General features: G+C 55.2%; 12 protein-coding genes across 12 annotated transcripts; 6 read left to right on the top strand and 6 right to left on the bottom strand.

Moving 5' to 3' along the window:
• Positions 1-2,073: 2,073 nt before the first annotated feature.
• Positions 2,074-3,309, bottom strand: CABS01_08210 (fatty acid hydroxylase superfamily protein; the record flags this gene model as incomplete). Its single annotated transcript, XM_060541572.1, has 2 exons — positions 2,074-2,483; positions 2,601-3,309. The coding sequence occupies 2 exons, from the start codon at positions 3,307-3,309 to the stop codon at positions 2,074-2,076; spliced, it is 1,119 nt and encodes a 372-aa protein (XP_060402376.1).
• A 522-nt stretch (positions 3,310-3,831) lies between these two features.
• On the top strand, positions 3,832-4,005 carry CABS01_08211 (uncharacterized protein; the record flags this gene model as incomplete). The annotated part of the gene is made up of 1 exon (XM_060541573.1): positions 3,832-4,005. One exon carries the CDS (start codon positions 3,832-3,834, stop codon positions 4,003-4,005), a length of 174 nt encoding a protein of 57 aa, XP_060402377.1.
• An 18-nt stretch (positions 4,006-4,023) lies between these two features.
• Positions 4,024-4,406, bottom strand: CABS01_08212 (uncharacterized protein; the record flags this gene model as incomplete). The annotated part of the gene is made up of 2 exons (XM_060541574.1): positions 4,024-4,196; positions 4,322-4,406. 2 exons carry the CDS (start codon positions 4,404-4,406, stop codon positions 4,024-4,026), a joined length of 258 nt encoding a protein of 85 aa, XP_060402378.1.
• Positions 4,407-5,640: 1,234 nt separating this feature from the next.
• On the top strand, positions 5,641-6,602 carry CABS01_08213 (translationally-controlled tumor protein; the record flags this gene model as incomplete). The annotated part of the gene is made up of 5 exons (XM_060541575.1): positions 5,641-5,655; positions 5,846-5,957; positions 6,083-6,220; positions 6,286-6,448; positions 6,518-6,602. The coding sequence occupies 5 exons, from the start codon at positions 5,641-5,643 to the stop codon at positions 6,600-6,602; spliced, it is 513 nt and encodes a 170-aa protein (XP_060402379.1).
• Positions 6,603-7,090: 488 nt separating this feature from the next.
• Positions 7,091-8,482, bottom strand: CABS01_08214 (uncharacterized protein; the record flags this gene model as incomplete). Its single annotated transcript, XM_060541576.1, has 2 exons — positions 7,091-8,344; positions 8,405-8,482. The coding sequence occupies 2 exons, from the start codon at positions 8,480-8,482 to the stop codon at positions 7,091-7,093; spliced, it is 1,332 nt and encodes a 443-aa protein (XP_060402380.1).
• A 494-nt stretch (positions 8,483-8,976) lies between these two features.
• CABS01_08215 (uncharacterized protein) lies at positions 8,977-10,070 on the top strand (the record flags this gene model as incomplete). The annotated part of the gene is made up of 2 exons (XM_060541577.1): positions 8,977-9,039; positions 9,099-10,070. The coding sequence occupies 2 exons, from the start codon at positions 8,977-8,979 to the stop codon at positions 10,068-10,070; spliced, it is 1,035 nt and encodes a 344-aa protein (XP_060402381.1).
• Positions 10,071-11,066: 996 nt separating this feature from the next.
• CABS01_08216 (uncharacterized protein) lies at positions 11,067-12,458 on the top strand (the record flags this gene model as incomplete). The annotated part of the gene is made up of 1 exon (XM_060541578.1): positions 11,067-12,458. The coding sequence occupies one exon, from the start codon at positions 11,067-11,069 to the stop codon at positions 12,456-12,458; it is 1,392 nt and encodes a 463-aa protein (XP_060402382.1).
• Positions 12,459-13,510: 1,052 nt separating this feature from the next.
• On the top strand, positions 13,511-14,966 carry CABS01_08217 (zinc carboxypeptidase; the record flags this gene model as incomplete). Its single annotated transcript, XM_060541579.1, has 3 exons — positions 13,511-14,083; positions 14,141-14,255; positions 14,323-14,966. The coding sequence occupies 3 exons, from the start codon at positions 13,511-13,513 to the stop codon at positions 14,964-14,966; spliced, it is 1,332 nt and encodes a 443-aa protein (XP_060402383.1).
• A 379-nt stretch (positions 14,967-15,345) lies between these two features.
• CABS01_08218 (pentatricopeptide repeat domain-containing protein) lies at positions 15,346-17,817 on the bottom strand (the record flags this gene model as incomplete). Its single annotated transcript, XM_060541580.1, has 1 exon — positions 15,346-17,817. One exon carries the CDS (start codon positions 17,815-17,817, stop codon positions 15,346-15,348), a length of 2,472 nt encoding a protein of 823 aa, XP_060402384.1.
• A 394-nt stretch (positions 17,818-18,211) lies between these two features.
• CABS01_08219 (glutathione S-transferase) lies at positions 18,212-19,129 on the bottom strand (the record flags this gene model as incomplete). The annotated part of the gene is made up of 3 exons (XM_060541581.1): positions 18,212-18,594; positions 18,646-19,031; positions 19,089-19,129. The coding sequence occupies 3 exons, from the start codon at positions 19,127-19,129 to the stop codon at positions 18,212-18,214; spliced, it is 810 nt and encodes a 269-aa protein (XP_060402385.1).
• Positions 19,130-20,211: 1,082 nt separating this feature from the next.
• Positions 20,212-20,690, top strand: CABS01_08220 (uncharacterized protein; the record flags this gene model as incomplete). The annotated part of the gene is made up of 4 exons (XM_060541582.1): positions 20,212-20,230; positions 20,287-20,322; positions 20,460-20,575; positions 20,637-20,690. 4 exons carry the CDS (start codon positions 20,212-20,214, stop codon positions 20,688-20,690), a joined length of 225 nt encoding a protein of 74 aa, XP_060402386.1.
• A 310-nt stretch (positions 20,691-21,000) lies between these two features.
• Positions 21,001-21,861, bottom strand: CABS01_08221 (Sin3 associated polypeptide p18; the record flags this gene model as incomplete). The annotated part of the gene is made up of 2 exons (XM_060541583.1): positions 21,001-21,730; positions 21,788-21,861. The coding sequence occupies 2 exons, from the start codon at positions 21,859-21,861 to the stop codon at positions 21,001-21,003; spliced, it is 804 nt and encodes a 267-aa protein (XP_060402387.1).
• Positions 21,862-22,216: the final 355 nt, after the last annotated feature.

The raw sequence follows: 22,216 nt of genomic DNA on the forward strand, positions 1-22,216 counted from the left end.
TTGTTCTGTTTTGTTTCCAAATATCATTGCACGAACGGGTAGAATCCTTCCAGGTTACCAGGAGGAAACAGATTGTCGGATGATCCTGATCCAGGCGTGGCGGTGCAATGAGAGACTATTCTTCATGCAAAGCAAGGTACAATGTTAGCCGTCGTGATCGTAGGACGATATGGAGTTGCAACTTGGCGAGGAGTCATATGTTTTGACGCAATGTTCATTAAACATTATGATTAGAGAGGAACACCAGTCCATTCTGAAAAAATGTGAAGAAAAAAGTTGGGAGAGAAAGCCGGCTCGGACCCACGACCTTCCTGTGATCTCGAGGCCCGCCATGTAAGTGCAGCGAGGTACCTAACCTCAGGTGAAGGATCCCAAAAGCTACATCGCCCTGTCGCCAGATTTACTAGTAACCAAAATGTATAAAAAAGGAGAGAAGCCGCCCACAATGGCGTCACTTGTGGTAACTTGCTCGCCACTCAAGGCTGCCCATCTCGGCACTCCAATGATGGGGTGTCAAAGGCACAGTCATACCCGTTCGGCCGTCGTCTGCAACGGACGCTGCTTCCCGTGGAGAACCTACGAGTATTCTGGAGCCTATGAAGGATTGTAACTTCAAGGCCCGTGGGAATCCACGTGAAGTAAACTGGTAGAGAGTATTCATGCCATGGGTAACTCATCAACCAAGGGGGCGAATCTGCACGCTCAATCAGGAAGATACAGATCCAAGTCAAATCAGGGGTCGTCTAGTGCAGCAGCAGTAGAGACAAGCAAACAGGCAAACAGCGTAAGCAGTGTTAAGCAGGCCTCAAGACAGACAGCTAGAGAAATAATGCCCCCAGCGTTCGGATGACCGAGAACCGAATCACCCCTCGTTCGGAAGTTACGTGTCTCTCCAACTCCGATGGACTACAAACACATCGATAGTACCTATTCTGTGACTGCATGCTGCAAAGCTGATGCTGCTGCTGCCTGCGGGTTATATGTAATATGTACGAAATGTCGAATAGTTCCAGCGTCCTGCATCTGACTACCTATACATAAGGTACCTGTGTCCCATCTGCATCTACGTTTGAGACGCCGCACGTCGACAATTATAGAGTGGTGCTGTCGCTTACATGTTCGGGATGTGTACCTAAGGTATGTGAGAGGAGGATGAATATCCCCGTAGTGACATGGAACCGCTAGGAAACGTCCTGCGGTTAACTCTTTTGCTTCTCTGGGTAACAAAACACAACATATGGACGCAAATTCAACTGAGATATGGTGTATGCAAATCTCACCTTGTCAAGACATATGCTGCGTCTACGGAAAAAGGTTGCTGAGTACGCGCTTCAGAGATGAGAGCATGAAAGATCTCAAGGGATTCATCATCTAAACCCCCTAGGAACGAGGATAAGGAATTATTATAGTCTTTCCATTAGTCAATGTGGTTGTAACCGGGTTATCTTTGTGTGTTTCGTCCCCCCTCCTCTTCCCTCATCCCTCACCCTCCCCAGCTCCTCCTATTCTTCGTTGCCCTTACAATTTCCCTCCCCATCTCAAAGGATATCGGCGGGCGGACACAAGCCTTGAAAGCCCCAAAAGCCTTGTTTAAAAAAGGGGGGGTGTAAACAGTAAACCTCACATGCTTGCGAGTGTGTGTACAGTTGAGAAGAACAAAAAAAATACAAATTCCCAGGCCAGTCTTTCTCTTCGTTGGTCACAATACTTGAAACAGGAAACAGAAAAAAAGGACGACCTGCTCCTCAACCCTTTAATCGAACGTGTGCCATTGTTTCGACATGATATGAAAAGAAAACGCCTCATTCCCAATGCTATCCCTAATTGTAGTTAATTGTATAAAGTGGTGGCTTGTTGTGTTACTGCGTGCAAGAACCAGGCTTCTCCTTCCCACAGGTATTGTATGTGCGAATCCAGAAACCGGTCTCGACTTTTTTCTTCTTTCTCTTTTCTGACTGTTTTGGCATTGTGGTATCGGGGCAAGTTGGGTTGTTTTACAGAATCGAAAAAAGGGAGCAAGTTGTATTATATGTGTTTTGTTTTGTTGTGATTTCATATCGCCGAGGGGCCCTTTTATTCGGACTTGGCCGCCACCGCGGCTCCCTTGCCCTTTGACGCCAGCAACCGGTTTTGCCTGTCGCCCTTGTACCGCGTGTCGAGGGCGCGGTCCCAGAAGATGAAGAAGGGCTGAGAGAAGTTGGTCTTGATGCCCCACGTCTGGTGGTGGATGTCGTGGTAGGCGGCGTTGTTGCTCGTGATGTGCTGGAGGGGGTCCCAGGGCAGCGCGTAGCCGCAGTGGTCGTCGACGGTCTTGACGGTGGACAGGCAGAAGAACAGAAGTCCCTGCCTCGCGCTCATGCCGGTGAGGAGGAAGCCAATGCCCGCGCCGAGGGTGTCGAGCAGGAAGCCCTCAAACGGGTGGTTGTAGAGGGCTCCATAGGCGTAGGGGACGTAGAGACGGTGATGTCTCGAGTGGAATGTCGCTAGGAGGTTGTTGTGTTAGTTGAGCTGTTTGCCACCTTTGCGCCGAAATACCCCGGGAGCCATTCGGCCGAGTCGGAGTCCCGAGAGGTCGGGGGAGGATTTGGGTCATAACTCACTGTACATCCACTTGTTTACGTGCATAAGACGGTGGAGGAAGTACTGCCATGTGTCAAGGATAGAGATGGCGGCGAAGAGCTGGAATCCAGGAATGACGAGCCAGTAAATTGCCTTTGCGACGAGCAGTTCCCAGGCGGCGAAGACGGGGACGACGGCGTGTGATCCGTCGAGCTCGGTAGTGAGGAAGGGGTAGTGACCGCCGGCGAGCGCACCGGCAATGAAGGGGTGCGTTGCGGACATGTTCTTTGCGAGGGAAGCGGCGTTGAGGCCGAGCAGGCCGAGGATGGTGGGCAGGGCGCGCTGGGCGACGCGGACGCGGGTGGCCCAGACGGCGACGTCATAGTTCTCCTTGCCCGTGAATTGCTCCTCGTCAATGTACTCGAGGAAGACGGACATGCCGACCTGGATGAGCTGCTGGAGGAGGACGTCGCGGGCGACCTCGTAGCGGGAAACGTGGTTGCGCTTGGTGATCTCTTCGGGGGTGTGCAGGCGGTACTGCGGCCAGACATCGTAGACGTCAATGACGTGGAAGAAGAGGGACAGAATCCAGTAGACGACGATGGGCAGGAAGATGCGCAGGTAGACGTCGGGCAGGCCGGGAATGAGGTCGGCATAGGGCTTGAGGGTAAATTCCGGCAGAGGCGGGAGGTCGCCGACGGTCGACGTGAAGTTTGCCGCCATCGTGGGTGGGATGGTTTCGTTCACCATGGCGGGTTTTCGGGTTCGGCGGTTTCTCTCGTTTGCTCGGTCGGTTCGGATGTGGTGGGATTAGCGATTGCGTCGGTCAGAGGAGGATTGAGATGTATGCTCGCGTGCGTCTCAAGGCGAAGAATCGGAGGAACGCAGATTGAAAGAATAAAGTAGGGAATGACGGGTTCGTGTGGCGGGTGAGGCGGTTTGTAAGGAGCGGACGGAAGTTGGATATATGAGATGCCAATCCTTGGGGGTTGCCTGTGGCAGGTAGGTGGGTGGATGGAGGGTGGAGGATGTCAAAGCAGAGAGCGAAGCACAGCACAGGGCTGAGACGGAGCAGAGCAGCAGCAGCAGCAGGGCGAGCTGTAATTAGTAGTATGCGTAGTAGGTAGTTTGGTAGTGAGTAAGAGGACGTCGGGAGACTGGTGGCGAGTTGGTTCGAGGTTTCACTAGCTTGGACTAGCATTGGCCCTTGTTCGCAATGCGCCCAAAATGTTGCAAGTATTCGCTGACTGGAGTGACTTGCGCGCCCGGTGCATGCGGTGCTTCAATGCGCCTGATAGCAGGTACAAATGGAGTTTATCTGGGTACCTTTGGTCTGTGGATTGTACGGATACCCAGTTGAGTCTGATTAGCGGCGACGACGGGGCAATTTTTTCTCCCTCTACGGAGCACGCAGTAGTAGATCTCTTGCAAATATCCGTACTCTAGGTACTAAGGTAGGTATCCTTACGCAGGCGTCGCCGCGCCGGGTTCCCAGGCCCAGGAATGATGCGCTTTTATCAATCTCGCTTGTGAAAAGGCGCGGGCCTCTTGCCTTTCGACCGTCTCCCGGCTTTTGCCACAGATCGAACCACAACTGTTCACTTGTCTCCTCGGCCTTTCGACCTGGTCAGTTGTACCTGACTACCATTGTGGTAATAGTCTATATCCACGGCCGCGGTATCCGGTTAGTGAATCGTCAACAATACGTCAAACGCGATGCCTTTCTTGTATCAAATCTTCTTCGTGGGCCTGCAATTCAAACTCTTCTCATCACGGACGGACTTGCCTCGAGTACCCGTCACGGGTTTGGTCGCGTAAATTGCGGCGGGCTCTGCGGGCTTGCCCATGCTGTCATCACCTCTTTAACCATGTGCGGCTTGCTACGCTGCCGTGTCAGGCCACCGGGCCCTCCCCTGTCGATGCCGTAAACACGCGGACGCTTCGGTAGCTTAAGTAAGCCCGTGTTACCGCGATGCGATCGAGTGCCAAGCGCCAGATGGTGTTGTCTCCAAGAGAGGGGGCTTAGGTAAAACCGTAAGGCAATTTCACGAGCATGATGCGCCCACTATGGCTCGAATAAGCGCCCCCCCCCCTTTTTTTTTTTCCAGATGATTCAACAGCAGTACAGAAAGCCTATCAGTGAGACCAAAACAACAAGAAGGACGAGTGAAGAATGAGAGGATGATGAAAGGTGACGAGGAGTGCTGACAAAGGAGGATCAACTTCATTGTTTTGTCTCAAGGGCGGTCCCTGATCATGAATGCCATCTCACTCCCAATCCATGTGTCGGGCTTGTCATAAAACACCAGACGATGTTACACGTCAGGAGTGTTCATGTGACCCAGAAGAACTAGTTGGTGTGAGTCTGGGCTGGGCTCACCGCTCTCGACCAGCCGCAGAACGTAGTTGAGGCTATCCCAGCTTCAATCCCATTAAGCCACGACCTGCGGTGGGTATCGTAAAAGGCCCTTCAGCGGCAGCGGCGCCGTCAAGGGCTCGATTCCATCCACGGCTTAGGTAAGACATCCAGTTCACCTCGCCAAAATCAACACCACATGCCCCAGATCATCCAGTCTTAGCTGAGAAAATGCCACAGGCTTTAAGATGCTCATTGCATCTGAAGCCCAGTGAGATTAATTGCTTCACTAATCTTCACCTGAATGATGAGATACAGATGGAAAAAAAAATGGTAAAATACCATACTGTCGCAGGATACCTTGAAAGGCGAACCTCATCGGGTTGATATCTCTTCAGGTCCCGCACCTTCAGTGTTCTCGCCCTTCGGGCAACCCGCCACGATGTTAGGGATCTAGCGGTGATCAAAGGCTTGAGCACTAACAGCTTTCGAGTACGGATACAGGAACCCGCCTGGCTTTTTTTGCCGCCAACCCATATCAAGACTAGCTCAGAAAACCCCACCAAACACAGTCCCTCCCACTTGCCAATTTTGCGAACACTTTTCGCCCTTCAAAAGCAACCCCCCTCCTTTCTGCTCGTTCCTCCTACTTCTCCAGACCCAGACAACAAACTTCCCGTCTCGCCAATACCTCACCTCCTCGACACCTCAGACAAACCGCCAAGATGATTATCTACAAGGTACGTCTATTTTATCATTGCCAGACCACTTCTCTCGAGGACTGTGGACGACTTGTGCAGCCAGGCATAGCTGTTTTTACCCCTCCTTCGGAAATCCCCCGCCATTGGACGGCCGGGGGGTTTGAAAAAATGTTGATGTTTTGAAGATGAGGATTATTTTCAATATGCTGACCGAACAACTGCGATACAGGACATCATTACCGGAGACGAGATCATCTCGGACTCCTACGACCTCAAGGACATCGATGGCATTGTCTTCGAGGCCGACTGCGCCATGATCACCGAGGGCGCCGTCAGCGTCGGTTCGTGAACCACCCATCCGCCCACATCACCCCTCCCCGCTGGGCGCTTACCCCGCGCGCTTCCCAAGCACATCGAAACATACATTAGAAAAAACAACATTCTGACAGAAGCGACTTTTGCACAGACACCGGCGCCAACGCCTCCGCCGAGGAGGCTGACGAGGGTACTGAGGACGCCGAGATCAAGGTCAACAACATTGTCCACTCTTTCCGCCTCCAGTCCACCCAGTTCGACAAGAAGAGCTTCCTCGGCTACCTCAAGGGTGTGTGAAACCATCTCATGTATAAATAAAGGCATTATTGGTGTACTGACAAGCTTCGCAATTAGGCTACATGAAGACTGTCAAGACTGCCCTTCAGGAGAAGAACGCCCCCGCCGAGAAGATCACCGCCTTCGAGAAGGGTGCCCAGAAGTACGTCAAGGAGACCCTCCTTCCCAACTTCAAGGACTTCGAGTTCTACACTGGCGAGTCGATGAACCCCGATGGAATGTAAGCAAAACCTCCCACCCCAAGACCTCCCTCGTCAGACCCGCCCAAATGATGCTAACCTGTGGACAGGGTCGTCCTCCTCAACTACCGCGAGGATGGTGTCACCCCCTACATCATCGTCTGGCAGCACGGCCTCGAGGGCATGAAGGTTTAAATCTCGACACGGAATGAGTTCTTTCTCTGTTGTTTTTTCTCGAGATTTTATCGGTGTTTGTTTTGGAGACCGAAGAATTTGACGTCTTACAAGAAAAACACCTTTGCTATAGCGTACCACCCATCTGCTTTGGCATATATCCCTTCAAAAGCCCCCGTAGCAAGCAAAAAAAATAAAAAGCGCACACCCGGCGTCGGCCGTGCTTATGATCATATGAACGAAACAACTTTATTGCCCTATACACTTGCTCGACGAGCTTCATTTTATATGAACACTTGAAAGTTGAATGATGCTCCCACAAAGTGGTTCGATTTCTATTTTGATACTACCCCGCAGCGTGAGGTAGTCCGACCATTAACAAAACGCCGCAGAATGCATTGGCCGACTGCAGAGGAAAATGCATGCACCAACTCAGCCTCGGAATCGTACGTGATGCCCACCAGCCAGCTTCATCCACCACCAACACCACCCCAAAAAGCCTGCCCAGCTCAAAACGTCGGCTTGGTTGCCAAGGGGATCGGAGGAGGTGCATCATCGTCGTCTCGAGGCGAAGGCGCCGGCGGTGGTGCCGGTGCTCCAGCCAGCTGTGGCTTCTTCTTTGGAGGCGGCGGCGGAGGCGGCTTCTTCTTTCCGACTGCGCTCACCAGCCCAGGCGGAGGTGACAGCGGGCTCGGCGCCGGACTAGGTGCCGTGGTCGTAGTAGTGTCCGCATTAGCCCCGGCCTGCTGCTTCTGCCCGACCTGGTCGTTGTAGAAGCTCTTTGCCTTTCCGGCATAGTTTCCCGCCTTTTCCGTGATGCCGTATTTCTGGTTAAAGTTGTTGGCGCTCTGATACCCGGACTTGACCTGCTCGCCGTGCCGCTGACGAAAGTTGTTAAACGTCGACGCGGCGGACCGGGCGTCCGAGACGGAGACTGATGACGGGTTCTTGTGAAAGTCGGCTGCGGTGCGCAGCGCGGCTTGCTTCTGCTCTGTCGTGGTGCCTTCTGTCGGCGGCGGGGTGGAGGACTGATGGTTGGTGACGGCGGATTTGCCCAGCTTGGCGAATCTATTTTGCAACTCGCTCATGTGACCGCCCCCGCTGGCGCTGCTGCTGGTGGTAGGCGGAGGCGGCGGCGGTGAGAAGGCTCCGGCCCGGGGAGGTGGCGCGGGGCTGCTGGCGTTTGATCGGACCGGTGGTGCGGGCGCGGACTTTCCGATGCCTAGTGCGGATACAGATACGCCTGCTGCTCCTAGTCTGTTCATCGCGTTCTGGTTCAGGTATCCGCCGCCGCTGCTTGACGCCGGTGGTGGTGCTGATGCGGGCGATGCCGGCCTAGCTACCGACGAAGCGGAGGGTGTTCTGGGCGGCAGTCTCGGTGGTAAGCTCGGGGGCGGCGGCCGTGCGGCACCGGCTTGACCCGGCACCGGCGTCCGTCCGTCGGCGCCATCCTTTCTTCCCGGCGGGGGCGGCAGATGGGCGGTTGAGAGGCCTGTGGTATCTGTGCGCCACGGCTTGGGCGGTGCCGCTTCTTCCTCCACACCTTCCTCGTGTTGCTGCTGGTATCGGTTCGAGTCGTCGTACGGCGGCGGTGGTACGCCAGGCGATGCTGCGTTGGAACGTGATGGCGGGGGCGGGGGTGCGATTGTTCCCGGGACACGCTTCGGCGGCGGTGCAAAGGTTGAGGGATCTGTGAGGGACGATAGGGGTCTGGCGACGCGCTCCTCTCTGTCGCTCTCCGTTTTCCTTCCCAAGAGGCCGTTCTGTCGTGTGTCTGGTCAGTTTCCCGTGGCAGTTGCAGAGAGGCCCGCCCGGTGACATACCACTTGGCCCTTGAAGGTGGTGCCCGGTTTCTCGGGGTGCCAGCCATTCTTCATGAAATTTCCAAAGTTCGACGACATTATTGCAGAGGCTGGGTCGAACAGAGGGAAAGGGGGAAGAAGTATTGCTGTTGACTCGTGCCCTTGGCGTGTGTGGAAAGGGGAGATTTTGTCGACGGCAGGTTGTGCAATTAATGTAAAAAGCACCGGTGGAGGCTCGCATTGCGTCGTCCCCGGCGGTGGTTCTCTGTCAGCGCTCCATCCTGGTTTCCTGCGTGACGTCGCCCGAGGTGCGTGGCAGTGTTACCCGCTATCGAAATCGCTAAAATTACGGGTGTCGCCGTGCTGGGCCGCTGGACTGGGAATTTGGAGGAGGGTGGCCCCCTGCTGGACGCCTTGCGATTCAGGCCTTCTTCCCCCTCCCCCATTCTCGGGGGAACAGACCCCTCGGTCGATGTGCCTTACCAAATATTGACTTCCGTCGCGTCCGTCGCGTCTTTGGAGATGGCACTTTGTCCGCCCACTTAACCACGAACCTCTCCCCGACAAGCCCACCAGTCAGCCGATTGAACACGATGGCGCAGCGCACGATAATTGACGTGGAACTTTTGACAGAACATCTGGGATACGCACCAATTGTAAGTCTGCCATTGGCACTGAAATTACGCGACGCCTCAGAACTTACGCCTCCTCTCAGTCGCTGCTGGACAGCATCATCAATAATGTCAATGCCGTAGCCGACAAGACGCTCGACCGCGTCGAGCAGGGTCTTTCGAAGGCGCCTCCGAAAGCGCTCGGGTTCGAAAAGGCGCTGAAGCAGAAGAAACGGTCCGCAGACGAGGTTGTCGACGTCGAGGAGACGGCGAAGCTCGAGATCGTCGACGGCGTCCACAAGCTGGAGACGCTGCTGTGCGCCGCGATTGACAAGAATTTCGACAAGTTTGAGCTTTACGTCATGAAGAATATTCTGAGCATTCAGCAGGGCCAGCGAAACTGGATGCGCCTCGCCCATTACGACGGTCTCGACTTCAATGCCACTCACGAGGACGCGCCGACGAGGGAAAGCGTCGATGCGCTGAGAAGGAAGCTACAGGCCAGCCAGCGGCTCAACGTGATGCTACACGCCGAGCAGGCAAAGAATGCGGCGCTACTGGCGAAGCTGCGAGGGGTCATTGGTGGTAAGCCCGCCGGATCCAGGGCTTCGCTGGTGGGACAGGTCAAGGTTGAGGGGTCCGACGACAGGGCGCCGTTCCAGTTCCTGCAGGAGAAGGGCGACTTGGCAGACGGGGATTTCAAAGCGCCTATAACGACCACGACCGCCTTCAACATGTCGCAACTCCAGGCGCTGCGCGCGTTATCGACGTCGCTGCGTAACATCATGCCTGACCTTAAGGACCCGTCCAGCACCGAGGACGGCCCCGAGAAGCAAAAGAGTTGGAGACGAGAGAGAATGGAGTATGTCGAGGGGGCCACGCGGAAGCATCTGGAGCATGTGCGTGGGCTAGAACTCGGCAAGGATGGCGATGTGCGCGATGGCGAGTGGCAAGGTGAGGGCAGGAAGTTTGCCATGGGCGAGGTGGAGGGGCTGGAGCAAGTGGTTGCCGCGCTCGGGGGAGGTTCCGGGGAATCTACTGAGCAGCCCGATCTCGACGCAATGGACGAGTCATGAAGTGATTATTCGGATGTCAACTTCTTTGAGAAGATTGAAATGAACTCACAATCTCGCCACCGACAGAGCATGCCCAACGGCACCGTCGTCATCTTAGCTGCGATGCCAGGTCAGGCGATTTGGCTCTTGCGCAGAGCGACCACTCGCTTTCCCGTCAGCGGGCTATCACTCAGACGGATCCCAATCAATGTCGAGGACTGAAGGGAAGGCGGCAAATTCGACCGCGCCACCTGCTACACCTATAGCAGGATAGAAACTCGATGTGCCTGAGGCAAGTAAAGCTCGCTGCTTCACTCAGCCAAGCACGAAAAGTTGCAGGGCAGCTATTTAGGATGCCGTCACCGTTGGGGCATCGACAGGGAACGAGAATCAACATGGATGAAGGTCATGGTGTCTTGCCAATACCAGCTAGGCTAGAGCAGACGACAGATGTCTCGATGATGCAGACTTCTCTCATGTCGAGATCGCTTCAGGAGGGCCCCGTGTCTCTTCTGGAGAGGATTCGCAAGGACGCAGAGCATTGGAGGTATGGGCAGAGACATATCACAACTTGTTGGGTTCAATATACGTGGAATAAGATGCGGTTCAACCGAGAAGGATGGCAAGGAAGGACAGACGGAGAGAAGAGAAACCTCAGGCTCTAGGCCCATTCTTGGAACCTGAACACATAAAATTCGTTCCTACCTTATTTTTCACCTGTGGCTGGCAAGAACCAGATCTTTACCTCGTGACCAAGGATCGCACTCGGTCAAGGGAGGAAGTGACGCCCCAAGTTGAAACGGGGTTCCTGCCTCTAGGTGAGCTGGGATTTCCAAGCGAGGCAAGAGGTAGACGGAAACTAATATCTGACTTCAGGAAAGAGCGATGCCTGCCTAATTACCTAATCTCGACCCTACATCACCGCGACACCCTGCCGTTTGTTATTGCTGTCAAACCCCATCCTCATCAGCTCCACCACATCGCGCACCTCTCACTTCTACGGCATCACCGACCAAGATGCCGTCTCATCTACCCGAAGAGATTTATCTCGCAATCATCAAAAGCCTCCCACATCCCGAACCGACCTACATGCGCCCCAGCGGTCGAGACTATGCCACTTTGTCCAACCTTTGCCGCGTATCTAGAGGTTTCCAGAAAGTTGCGGAGCCCTTTCTTTACCATACGGTTTGGCTTTCGGATTGTAGCTTCAACCGTTTCCTTGAGACCATCAAATGCAAACGCTACCTAGGAAGATACGTAAGGCATCTCACCATCCCCCGTGGGCTCGATCACTCGTGGGCCGAGAAAGACCTTGAAGAGCAGTTATTCCAGTTGCAACGCTCTGCCGAACATGGGCATTTCAAGGCCGCCATTGATCGTTATAGAAGTGGTTCTGGAGAGCTCTTGCGTTTCCGAGGGGCTCCTCATATGCTACTCCTGGCCTGGCTGCTTCCAGAGGTGGAGATCATGCATTGCCTGTCAGACGATGGGCAGATGGAATTGATCGGCGAGGTGGAACAACCGGGACCCTTTCCCCGTCTACGGGAGGTCCATGCCAACCAATGGGAATATCTTGAGGATCGCCAAAGCTTTCGGCTCTCTCGATGGGAGCCCTTGCTTTTACAGGGAGTGGAGGCCTTTAGCGGAAGGGGAATCGAGTGGAATGAAACGGAACAACCCCTAGCGCTGAGGTCGGTCTGCCTGTTTAACTCGCTATATAAAGCAGCGGACTTGACAAACCTGCTCAGGTGCTGTCCCAATCTGAAGGCACTAAGCCTAAGATGGGGCAAGGCCTTCGAAAGCATGTTCAATTACGGTGGCGGCGTTCCCGAGTGCAATGGAATCGGCGAGGCTCTGCGTCAACATGGAAAGAACCTCCGTAAATTGGAGCTGGACTGCCGCCCAGAATTCGAAAAGACGGATGACTACCATGACCCTGATGACGTTGTAAGACTGGGACGTATCGGGTCACTGCGAGAATTGACACGGCTCGAGACGCTCGAGATTCCCCTCGATATGCTGCTGGGGAGTGATGGCGGGCATGGATCGAACCCAAACGAAGGGAACATTGAGGATCAGTCAATGACATCAATCCTACACCTCAGCAATGTTCTACCGAGCTCAGTGGAGGTGCTGGGGCTGCTGGAAGATTCGTCGCTGAGCGAGGAACGTTTAAACCTTCAGGTACAAGGCTTACGGGCAACTGGGAGCATGGTAAAGCTGCGTTCGGTTACGGTCCTCCGGAGCGAGGTAATCCCTCTCGACCGACATGAACTGCTGGCTGATGTTCTTGGGATCGAACATAAGGTTAGGGAATCGAAGAGAACAATCAAAATATCGGACCAGGCGGAGATTGAAATAATATGGATCTCCGAGAATACTATGTACTTTGGCAGCTCCCATCTTTGAGTTGTGATGATGATGGGAAATGGGCGACACGGTAGCTTGCCGCTCAATACCACACTTTCAATCTCACCACTGCTATTACTGCTGCTGCCGTTGCTATGTTGTTACTCCTTCTCTCTACATCTTCCTTAGCGAGTATGCTCTTGAAAGCATAGTCAGAACATAATCATACATCCAATGAGTTCCAATCTGATGGGACCACTTCTGCTCTATTTCGTCGCCTGCTCCGATGTTCAAGGTAATAAAACCCCGTGGTGACCCGAATCCCACTTCCGGGCCGGGTCATGAGTCGGGCGGCGTCACGGCGCTCTACTGGACCGGAGTCTTCCGTGTAAGACACATTCCCTGAAGATCTTACGGACTCTTACTTAAGATGGACATTTTAAGCCACCAGGCTCGAGGTGTCATTTGTCAAATGATGGAACGGAGTCTCACTGTGGGCAAATTACTCGGACTTGAGGCTACTGGTCTAGCTCCATGAGATTTGCTCCTTGCTCATTGTATCACAATAACAATTCGCTTGTCTAAATATACGCATTAAAGCCGCTGCATCCATCGCACCACTCGCTCTTCTCGCCTCCTCGAAATCAATATCCCGAGCCTTCCTGGTCTTTCAACCTGACTCTCGGCTATCCTCGCAAGCCAAGACAACAAGGTCTAGCACCTACTCTTCTGGGTGTAGCCTCGCATCTCCGCGTACGACTTTGCAATTGAGTTTGCTAGACCCTCTTCAGCACGCCGAAAGTAATGGTTTGCAGGATGTCTGCGAAAATGCTACGCTGGCCCGCGAAACGTTGAGACTCGAGAGCGTCATACAAGCATCTCGGTCTTGGCTTGCATGGTTATCAACCGTCGACCCCTCACTTTTTGCCCTTTAGGTTCGCCACGGCCAAGATGAAGATTTTGTGCGATTCACACGGCGGGGAAAGGTGAACGGAAGCGCGCAAAGATCCGCCGGAGATGTCTGTATAAAAGCGTCAGACGCCATTTGCTCATACTCGTCTGAACGACGGACGCTTGTCAGCGAATCGGCTGTGTTCAATTCAAAAGTCATCATGAAGTTCACAGCTTTACTCGCCGTAATCGCCCCGGTCACCGCCCTCACCGGCAACAATAGGATAAAGACGCTCCGAGACGAAAAGGTCAGCTACGAAGGCTACCAGGTCTACCGCGTATCGACATCCAACGCACCACCAAACCAACTCGCCCACCTGCGCTCGTTCCCGTCCATTGACCTCAAGGGCTCCGTCGAAGTCGCGATCCCGCCCAGCGAGGTTGAACCACTCAAGGCTCTGGGACTGCTGGACGACACGCAGCTTCTAGACGATGACCTCGGACGGGCGATCAGGGCCGAGTCCGAGGCCGAAAAGAAGCCCGGCTTGACCAAGAGGGGCGAGCTGCCGGACCTGAGCTGGTTCGACTCGTACCACGCGTATGACGACCACGTACAGTACTGGAGGGACCTCCACGCTGCGTTTCCCGACAACTCGGAGTGGCTGGACATTGGTGCCTCGTATGAGGGCCGCAACATATTTGGGCTGCGGCTTTGGGGAGGCGAGGACACGGGGACGAAGCCCGTTGTCCTCTGGCACAGCACCGTTCATGCCAGGGAGTGGATTACTACAATGGTATGTGAACACATCCCAGACGCTTTTGTAAGTGAGGGTGTTAATGCCCGCGAGTAGACTGTCGAGTACTTGACCTACCAACTCATCGACGGCTACAAGTCTGGAGACCAAAACGTCACAGCCTTCTTCGACGCTTACGACTTTTACATTGTGCCCTTTCATAACCCTGATGGTAAGTCAAAAGGTGTATTACCAAAACTCCATCCAAATCACTCATGAAACTCCCCCTCCGTGTCTAGGCTTTGTGTACAGCCAGACCACAAACCGCCTCTGGCGCAAGAACCGCCAGCCGCGCTCCAACACGACCTGCATAGGCACCGACGGCAACCGCAACTGGAACTTCCAGTGGGACTACCCCCTCGAGGACGGCAGCGTCTCCGCCGATCCGTGCGGCGAGACCTTCCGCGGCCTCGCGCCGGGCGACACGACCGAGAACGTCGTACTCTCGGCCCTCTCGCGGGAGCTAGCCTCCACAGCCACCAACTCCACCGGTGGCAGCGGCATCAGACTCTTCATTGACTGGCACAGCTACTCGCAGCTGATCCTCCTCCCCTGGGGCTTCTCCTGCGACCCCGACGTGCTGCCCCGGAACCTCCAGGCGCAGCGGGACGTGGGCGCGGGGTACGCCGCGACGATTGCGGCGACGAGCGGGGAGACCTACGAGGTCGGCCCGTCGTGTGAGATTTTGTACTATTCCACGGGCTCTGCCAGAGATTTTCACCACGGGGCGCTGAATGCGACGTACTCGTGGAGCGTCGAGTTGCGGCCCAAGAGCGGGGGGAGCGGAGGGTCTGGGTTCATTCTGGCGCCCGAGTTCATTCTACCCACGGCCGAGGAGCACTGGGAGGGGATCAAGTATGTGCTGGGTGCTGTTGGCAAGTAAATGTGTACATGTCATGGATGGGGCGCTGCTGTGTAGACTGATGTGCGTACGGCGTGATTCAATATTCTGAAGAAAGACGTATCGAAGGGACGTTGGACCGATATCGACTGATATTGTCCGTCTCACTTTCTTCTCGTCGCATTGACTATTTTCTTAGTGACTCTATGAATACCCTCGCACCGCATTGGCCTTTTCGTCTATGGTGAAGAAAGACAAGCGTCAATATACGATGTGATAATGTCACTTTACGAGACTCAGAGCATGCCATGCTGGATTCCCAGATGCATGACTTGGGGATCAAAGGTATCTCCAAGTTGATATACATTGATGATATCTATTTGTATAGTACAATAATCGGCTGAGAATCTACATGTGTATTCTACGCCTCCTCTTGCCCCGGCAATAGACGGTAATCGTGAGCAAACGCCCAGAACCCGTGCTTCGAAAAGCGACCCGCCTTGTCCGCGGCCTGAGGCCTGGCCTGCTTGCGGACGGTATCGACGAGCTTCTTGGCCCCCTCAAAGTCTTGCCGATGGACCAGAGACCGCAGCAGAGGGTCGAGCAGCGGCAAGCCGGGCCAGATCCCCCAATCATCAAGGTCGTAGACGACCTCGAGCGCGCTGTCGAGGTCGCCGGCGCGGTGATAGTTCTTGATGACGCTCTCCCAGAAGACGCGGTCCGTCAGGGCCCGCGTGCGCGCGCGGCGGTCCGCGACGAGGGCGCGCAGCGAGTCGAGGTCGGGCCGATTCCGGTTGACGTAGTACTCGACCAGCATGGTGCACATCTCGGTCGACGGATGGAGGCGGGATGCGCGGAGGTGCGAGAGCAGCGCGGCCACGGCGTGCTTGCCGCTGTCGCCCGCCCGGACGAGGACGTGGAGCATCTTGCCGTAGGACTCCTGGTTGGGCTCGATGCCGCAGGCGGCCATCTCGGAGAATACCCTGTCCATCGTCTCCCGCTGCTCCTGCGGCGTCTGGTCTGGCAGGTCGCTGAGGGCCGCCTCCATGATGACGGTAAAGGTGGCCCCGTCCGGCGTGATGCCCGCCGTCTTCATGCTGGCGAGGATCCGGTCCGCCTCCTCGTGGGCCCCCTTTTTGAGCATGCGTGATAGGAGCATGTTGTAGGTGTAGATGTCGGGCGTGATACCCTTGTCGGTCGCCCAGTCCAGTACGGTACGGATGACCTCCATGTTATCACGGCGGAGCAAGCCGGAAATGGCTGCGTTCACGTTGGAAATGCCAGGCTCGACGGCCTTTCCTTGCGTGCCGTTCTTTACTGCCATGCTCCACAACCTATCCATCTCCTTGAGGGCACCCAGACCGTCATGTTCGCCGCCCAAAAGGCCGAGGGCCGAGATCCTGCTCGACCAGATCTGCTGGTCCAGTTTGACACCTGCGTTTGTGATGAATTTCCACAGGTTCTCAATCGGCTCCAACCGCCTGGCCTCTTTCCAGCCACTCATCATTGACGTGTACGTTCTGACCGTCGGGGCCATGCCCAGAGTCTTCATGTACGCCAATATCTCCTCCGTCAGCTTGGAAAAGCTTGCGCCTAACCCGTACTTGCTACACGCGAGGAACAGGATGTAGTCGAAAAGGTCCGGAGAGCTCTGCAACCTCAGGGTCCGGTCCTTGTCGTTGGCCGGGTTGATCAGGTCTCTCCAGGCCTGCTGGATGGCTGCAGTGTCGTTTGCACGGAAGACGGTCTCGAACCGCCGGTGCCACAGGGCATAAGAGAACCGCACCGCTGACTTGGCTTGATCGGGTTTGCCTGGAGACACAGTATCCAATTCTTTCCACGTTCCGGGAGCCACGCGCGTCACCCTCCAGTCCGCCCGTGGTTGGACGTAGCTCCAGACTTCGGCATGGTCGCGAAAGAGCTCCTGCAGCATGTCCTTATCGAATTGCTTGACAATAGGATCCAGTGCTTCCAACAGCGGGTGTGCCTCCAACCTGGCCTTGCTGATCATATGCTTGGACTCAGACAGCAATACGTAGGTGGCTACGAGGGCCGGTCCTAGGCCTGACGTTTCGTTGGCTGCAAAAAAAGGGAAGAGCGCGCGGAGGAGTCTATCGGGTCTCTCGGTCCCTAGCAAGTCCCGCCGTGACGTGAGCCAAAACACTGGATCCGACTCGAGGCCGCTGTCTGCGCGCTTCAAGCCCGAAAAGTGTTTCCAGCACTCCACCAGATCCTCCAGCAGCCGGTCCTCCACAGCCTGGTTCTCCGGGTCCGCTCGAGTTGAGATGATTGCTCGCAGGAGGCCATTGATGAGTTCCAGTCGCCTCACAACCCTCTTGTTATTTATGTGAGTATACAACTTGCATATGTCTACCGTTCGGGGGAGGTCGGCGGCCTCTACCGTCGCAAACTTGATTCTCGTGATTTGTTGTAAAGCTTGGCTGGCTATTGTTGTGGTAACCTGAGGCAGATAGACACCCGACTTTTGCGCGGACACCAGAAGTTTTGTGGTTATGAACGTGTATGCCTGTGTCGCAAATTCCAAATCGGAGATCTTTTGCTTCTGTCTCTGTTGTAAGAGTTGGCTGAGCTCGTCGGTAAGTGAGTAGAGCTGGTTGACGCCCGGGCCGTTGCTAGGAGCCGCCGGCGCGGGCTGCTTGCTGACGGTCTCTTCAAATAGATCCAGGACTCTCTGCTTCGCAGTCTCGTTGCCGCTGCCCTTGTGCTTCCTCGTGGGTGGTCGTGTCGCTTTGGGTTTCGGGGTTCGGGACGGCTGGTCCACGGCGGCGGACGGAAAGCTTGTCGTCGAGTTCGGTCGGACCGCGCCGATTGTAGCCGCGCCGGCCAGAAGCCTCGAACGGCATTGGGCGCATACCGTCCTCGAGGCGAGCATGGCGTTCGTCTAGCCCTCGGGTGCGTTGGCGGGTTGAAGCGACTTGGATGATGTTGCAAAAAAATACGTCGGGGCGTCACTGGAAAAGCTGCCGACAGCGGGAGGAACGCACGTCGATTTAGCGGCCCGGAATCCCTGCCGTTGGTCCCTGCGGTAGCGCTCCATTCGGGAAGCTTGGGCCACTTAGCATCATACAAGAGCTTTGAGATGAAGCCGTGAGATGATGAACTTTGCGACGCGCTGTTAAGTTGCATGAGACGTTTGCGAATAGTATTGACGTATTCAAAGGTGGATAAGGAGCAAAGTTGAGAAGACGGTCCAATAGAATGCAGGTCAATTTAGTAAAGTGGTATATCTCCCTAGTCCCCGAACCCAATTCATCAAACGTCACGTTTTACATCTTAGAGATCGTGGCCTCAAACTTGCCGTCAATCTCGCGAATCTTCTGCGCCGATCTCTCATAGCCGGGCTCCTTCTTGAGCCTCTCGATATACTCAAATACACGGGGGTGCGCCGCCTTGGCAGAACCGCCGGGCCAGCTCCCCAGACCGTCGAAGCGGGGCTGCGCCGCGATGAGCGCAAAGCTGAGGAGGATGTCGGCGGCCGAGAGGTGCTCGCCGCAAATGTACTTGCCACCATTGGGCGACGTCTCGAGCATCTGGTCAATCATGGCCATGTGCTTCTTGGCGTTGGGGAAGATCACCATGCTGTAGATCCGGTTGGCCACCACCGACGTGATGGGCCGGACGAGGAAGGGTACATTATCGGATTTCAGGGCTGCAAGGCGTCAGCGAATACTCCAGAATCGTGACCTGACGTGAGACTCACCTCCAATGACCAGAGACATGGTGAGGACCGGGAGCAGACTGCCCTCAATGTAGTGAAGAAGATACTGGCACCTCGAGTACTCCTCAGTCTCGCCGCCAATCTTGCCCTCCTGGCCGTCCTTCCACTTCTTGGGGATGAGGCTAGTGTTCTGGCCAAAGTGCTCGCACAGGTACTGCGTCATGTAGCCACTCTCGGCCAGCTTGATGGACTCGCCAGAGCCGGTTGGGAAAATCTCAATCACGGGCGACTTGCCCAGAGGATGAACCTTTGCCAGCTCGGGAGGCGCCAAGAGCGTCTGCTTATTCCTGTGGAACACTTCGATTTCATAGTCAATCTTGAGCTCCTCGAGGAGCCACAGGATGTTCTGGGCTCTCGATTGCTCCAGCCTGGTGAATTGGTGAGCTTGGAATACAGAGTATGAGTGAAACCTGGACTTGACTTACCAGTAGAGCTTCACCTTGGGCTTCTGTTCAGTTGCCGCCATGTTGAGGGTATTCGATTGGTTCTTTTGGCGATGAATTCTCAATTAAGCACCTCACTGAATCTGAATTTACACCACGATACCACTCTGAACATCAATTGTTCAACCTGATAAGGTTTCTGGGCTTCGTCCCTCATTTTATACGTCACTAGCTCATCGGAAGGCAAAGGGCCCGGCCCCACCGAGCTCACTTTCAGGTGTTTTCCCAAAACATAAAGCACTTGGGCCGTCTCCTGTCACAGGAACACAGCATGCGCAGCACGCAGCGAGCAGCCAATTCACAGCGCAAAGCCACGGAATTATGCCCCACAATTTAGGGTTGCCTCGGTCTCCAGGCCTCGGCATAGAACCAGAACTTCTCTAGACTGCACATCAAATCGGCGGGACTGCTGGCTCCGAATTGCATACCACATTGAGTCGCCGATCTATCGTTGTCTGGCTAGGTTCGCAGCGGAGGCCTACAATCACTCTTGTCTCCTATTGAGTGTTGAATCGTGTCTTTGCTAATACTGCCTCGTGATCTACTACAATGATTCGAACACAGTTGGAAGGCAAGATGGTTATAGCATAGAGCTACCCAGGCGTGCCAATTGAGTTGGAGACAAAAATTGCAAAAGGTTAAGCGTCAACGACAGGATTCGAACCTGCGCGACCGAAGCCACAGCCTTAGCAGGGCTGCCCATTAACCACTCTGGCACGTTGACTTGGGTTGCTTATGTAAACTTACGGGTCTTGCACGTATATGAACGACAGAGCGAGAAGTCAGCTCGCCCAGTAGACTGGCAGTGTCGATCACCGATCACGCACTATGGATCCGGAGAGACAGACGCCTCAGAGCACAGTGTGTCATTGCTTGCACTCTGGCTAATGCCCATCACTTGATTGGCTGATGCCTGACAGTCAAGGCCTGCCAATATTACCTAAGCAGTGAACTCCCAAGACTCGCGATGCATTGTGCCATCACGGAGCTTCACATTGACGAGCGAAGCAGCAATTGCCCTTCGGAACCCCGCAAACCCTTGTCGGCCGACCGAATTAATCTCTTTCTTGATCAAACTGCGAACCGGTCCTGATCATCATTCAAGATGGCAGGCCACCACCACAGTGAGTGCCCCAAATGACACCAAAATTAACCACCGATGCTAATTCGATCAAACTAGAGCTGGCCCTTGACCCGGCCCTGGTCAAATTGGGACGTACGTATAACCCTTCCTTTTCCACCGAACCCTCCGAATGCGATGCGAGGCGATCAGATACCGCGCGACTGAGCTGCTGTGTGGCATGGAAAGACATGGAGAGGAGTGAAAGGGCTGACCTGAGAGCGACTCAACAGACATGCAGAGCAACAGACACATCTTCTTCCGCTGGACCCCGAGAACCGCTCGCGTCACCTTCATGTACGCCGTCTTTGTGCCATTCGTCGTCGGCTACATTGGCTACAAGACCGACGTGAGTTGCCCCTCGTACCCCCTTCGGACCGCCGGAAGTACATATACTGACCGATCCATAGGGTCTCTGGGACCTCCGCGCGAAGCGCAAGGGCGACCTGGTTTACGAGCGATAGACGGGGCACGATATCGAGGGGGAGAATTGTGTAGATAGGCCCGGGACCGTGACCCGGAGTAGAGGAATGAGAACATCGAACAAGTACTTTTCTCCCGTGCACCATGACGATCGCAAGATGTCTGTACTGCTTTCGATGCAGTCACGAATTTCGCCAACTTTTGAAGCAAGGCAATGCTTTGATAGCAAGCAGACGTGGAAGAACGACGCTTGCAAGTGATCATAACGCCGCCTGGTATACCTTCCAAACGAGCCATAACGCCGTGCGTAATTACAAACCCAAGTACCCGGAACCACGACTACAAGTCGAATCACCACCTATCGGGTCGTCTACCTCTACCCCGAGACCGGTCTGGTGGATCATCGGGCAGCCTCTCGCCCCTCCGCCACTCCCCCTCGGGGAATCCACCATCTCCGAACCCAGAGCGCCGCCGGTCTCTGTCCCAGCTCTGCCTTCCCCCGAACCCAGCGTCCCGGCGCGGCCCCTGCGACGGCGGACCGCCCATCGGGCCTCTTGCACCGCCAAACTGCCCCGCTGCCCTATCATTTCGCGCAGTGAGGGCCGGCGCCACCGAGCCGTCCGGCAGCGGCGGAAGTATGGCGCACGAGACGTAATCTCCGACCACGAAATTGACCTCCTTGAGCGTCTTGTCCTTGGCCGAGTCAGCGTCGTCGGGTTGCTTGGCGCCGGCGCCGGACATGTCGACGTCGTCTGCCCCCTCCCCCTCCCCCTCTCCCTCGCCATCGGCGGCCAGGAGCGCCTCTGCAGTGCCGTCCCCGAGCACCACGCTCCCTAGGTCCTTGACCATGAACCTTGGCCCCTGCGCTTGTCCGTGGTGATGGTGCCCTCCCGCGTTGGCTGCTGCATTCCGGGTATCGGGGTAGATGAGGCGGAAGGCGAGCCTCGTGCCCACGCAAGGGCTCGGTAGCAGCGCCGGGTCTTCAGCTGTGATAAGCTCGGCGAGCTCGTCCAAGGTACAGTCGGGCCATGTGTAGAGTGATAGGAAGGGCGGAAGGCTCCTCGAGGCAAACTCGTCTGTTCTATATGGGTCTGTCAGCGTCGAGAATAGTACTACGCGTCAGGCAGAGTCGACGTACCTGTGAAATGACCCGTCCTTGTAGAAAAGCTGCAGAAGGAATGGCGTAGTATCCTCCCGCTGATGGGAAGCCATGCCGAAGACCGCCAAGTATAGCCAACCCGCGCTTCGATGGGAAGAAGAAGAGACGACGTCGGGGAGTACGTATACGTATACTCGCCTGTGTGGAGTATTCGTAGTGAAAACAAGCTCGATGGTTCCTTTTTGACAAGCTCCAGGCCCCCAGGTCCCCTTGCGACGAACAGGTACAAACAAGCACCTTTTTAGGCCCCCAAAAAGGGAATCAAACGGGGGTTTAGAAAAAAGAGGAGGGAAGCGGGAACTAGTTCAAAACTGCTGCAGTTGCCGCGTGCGTTTGTGTGTGTAAGAAGAGTGTGAGAGTACGTATTGCGGTGTGTGAGTGGTCGTGGTGTGCGCGGACGAAGAGGTG

The sequence above is a fragment of the Colletotrichum abscissum genome, assembly GCF_030869225.1.
Source record: "Colletotrichum abscissum strain IMI 504890 chromosome Unknown Scaffold_18.1, whole genome shotgun sequence".
In the NCBI taxonomy this organism is placed as follows: Eukaryota; Fungi; Ascomycota; class Sordariomycetes; order Glomerellales; family Glomerellaceae; genus Colletotrichum; species Colletotrichum abscissum.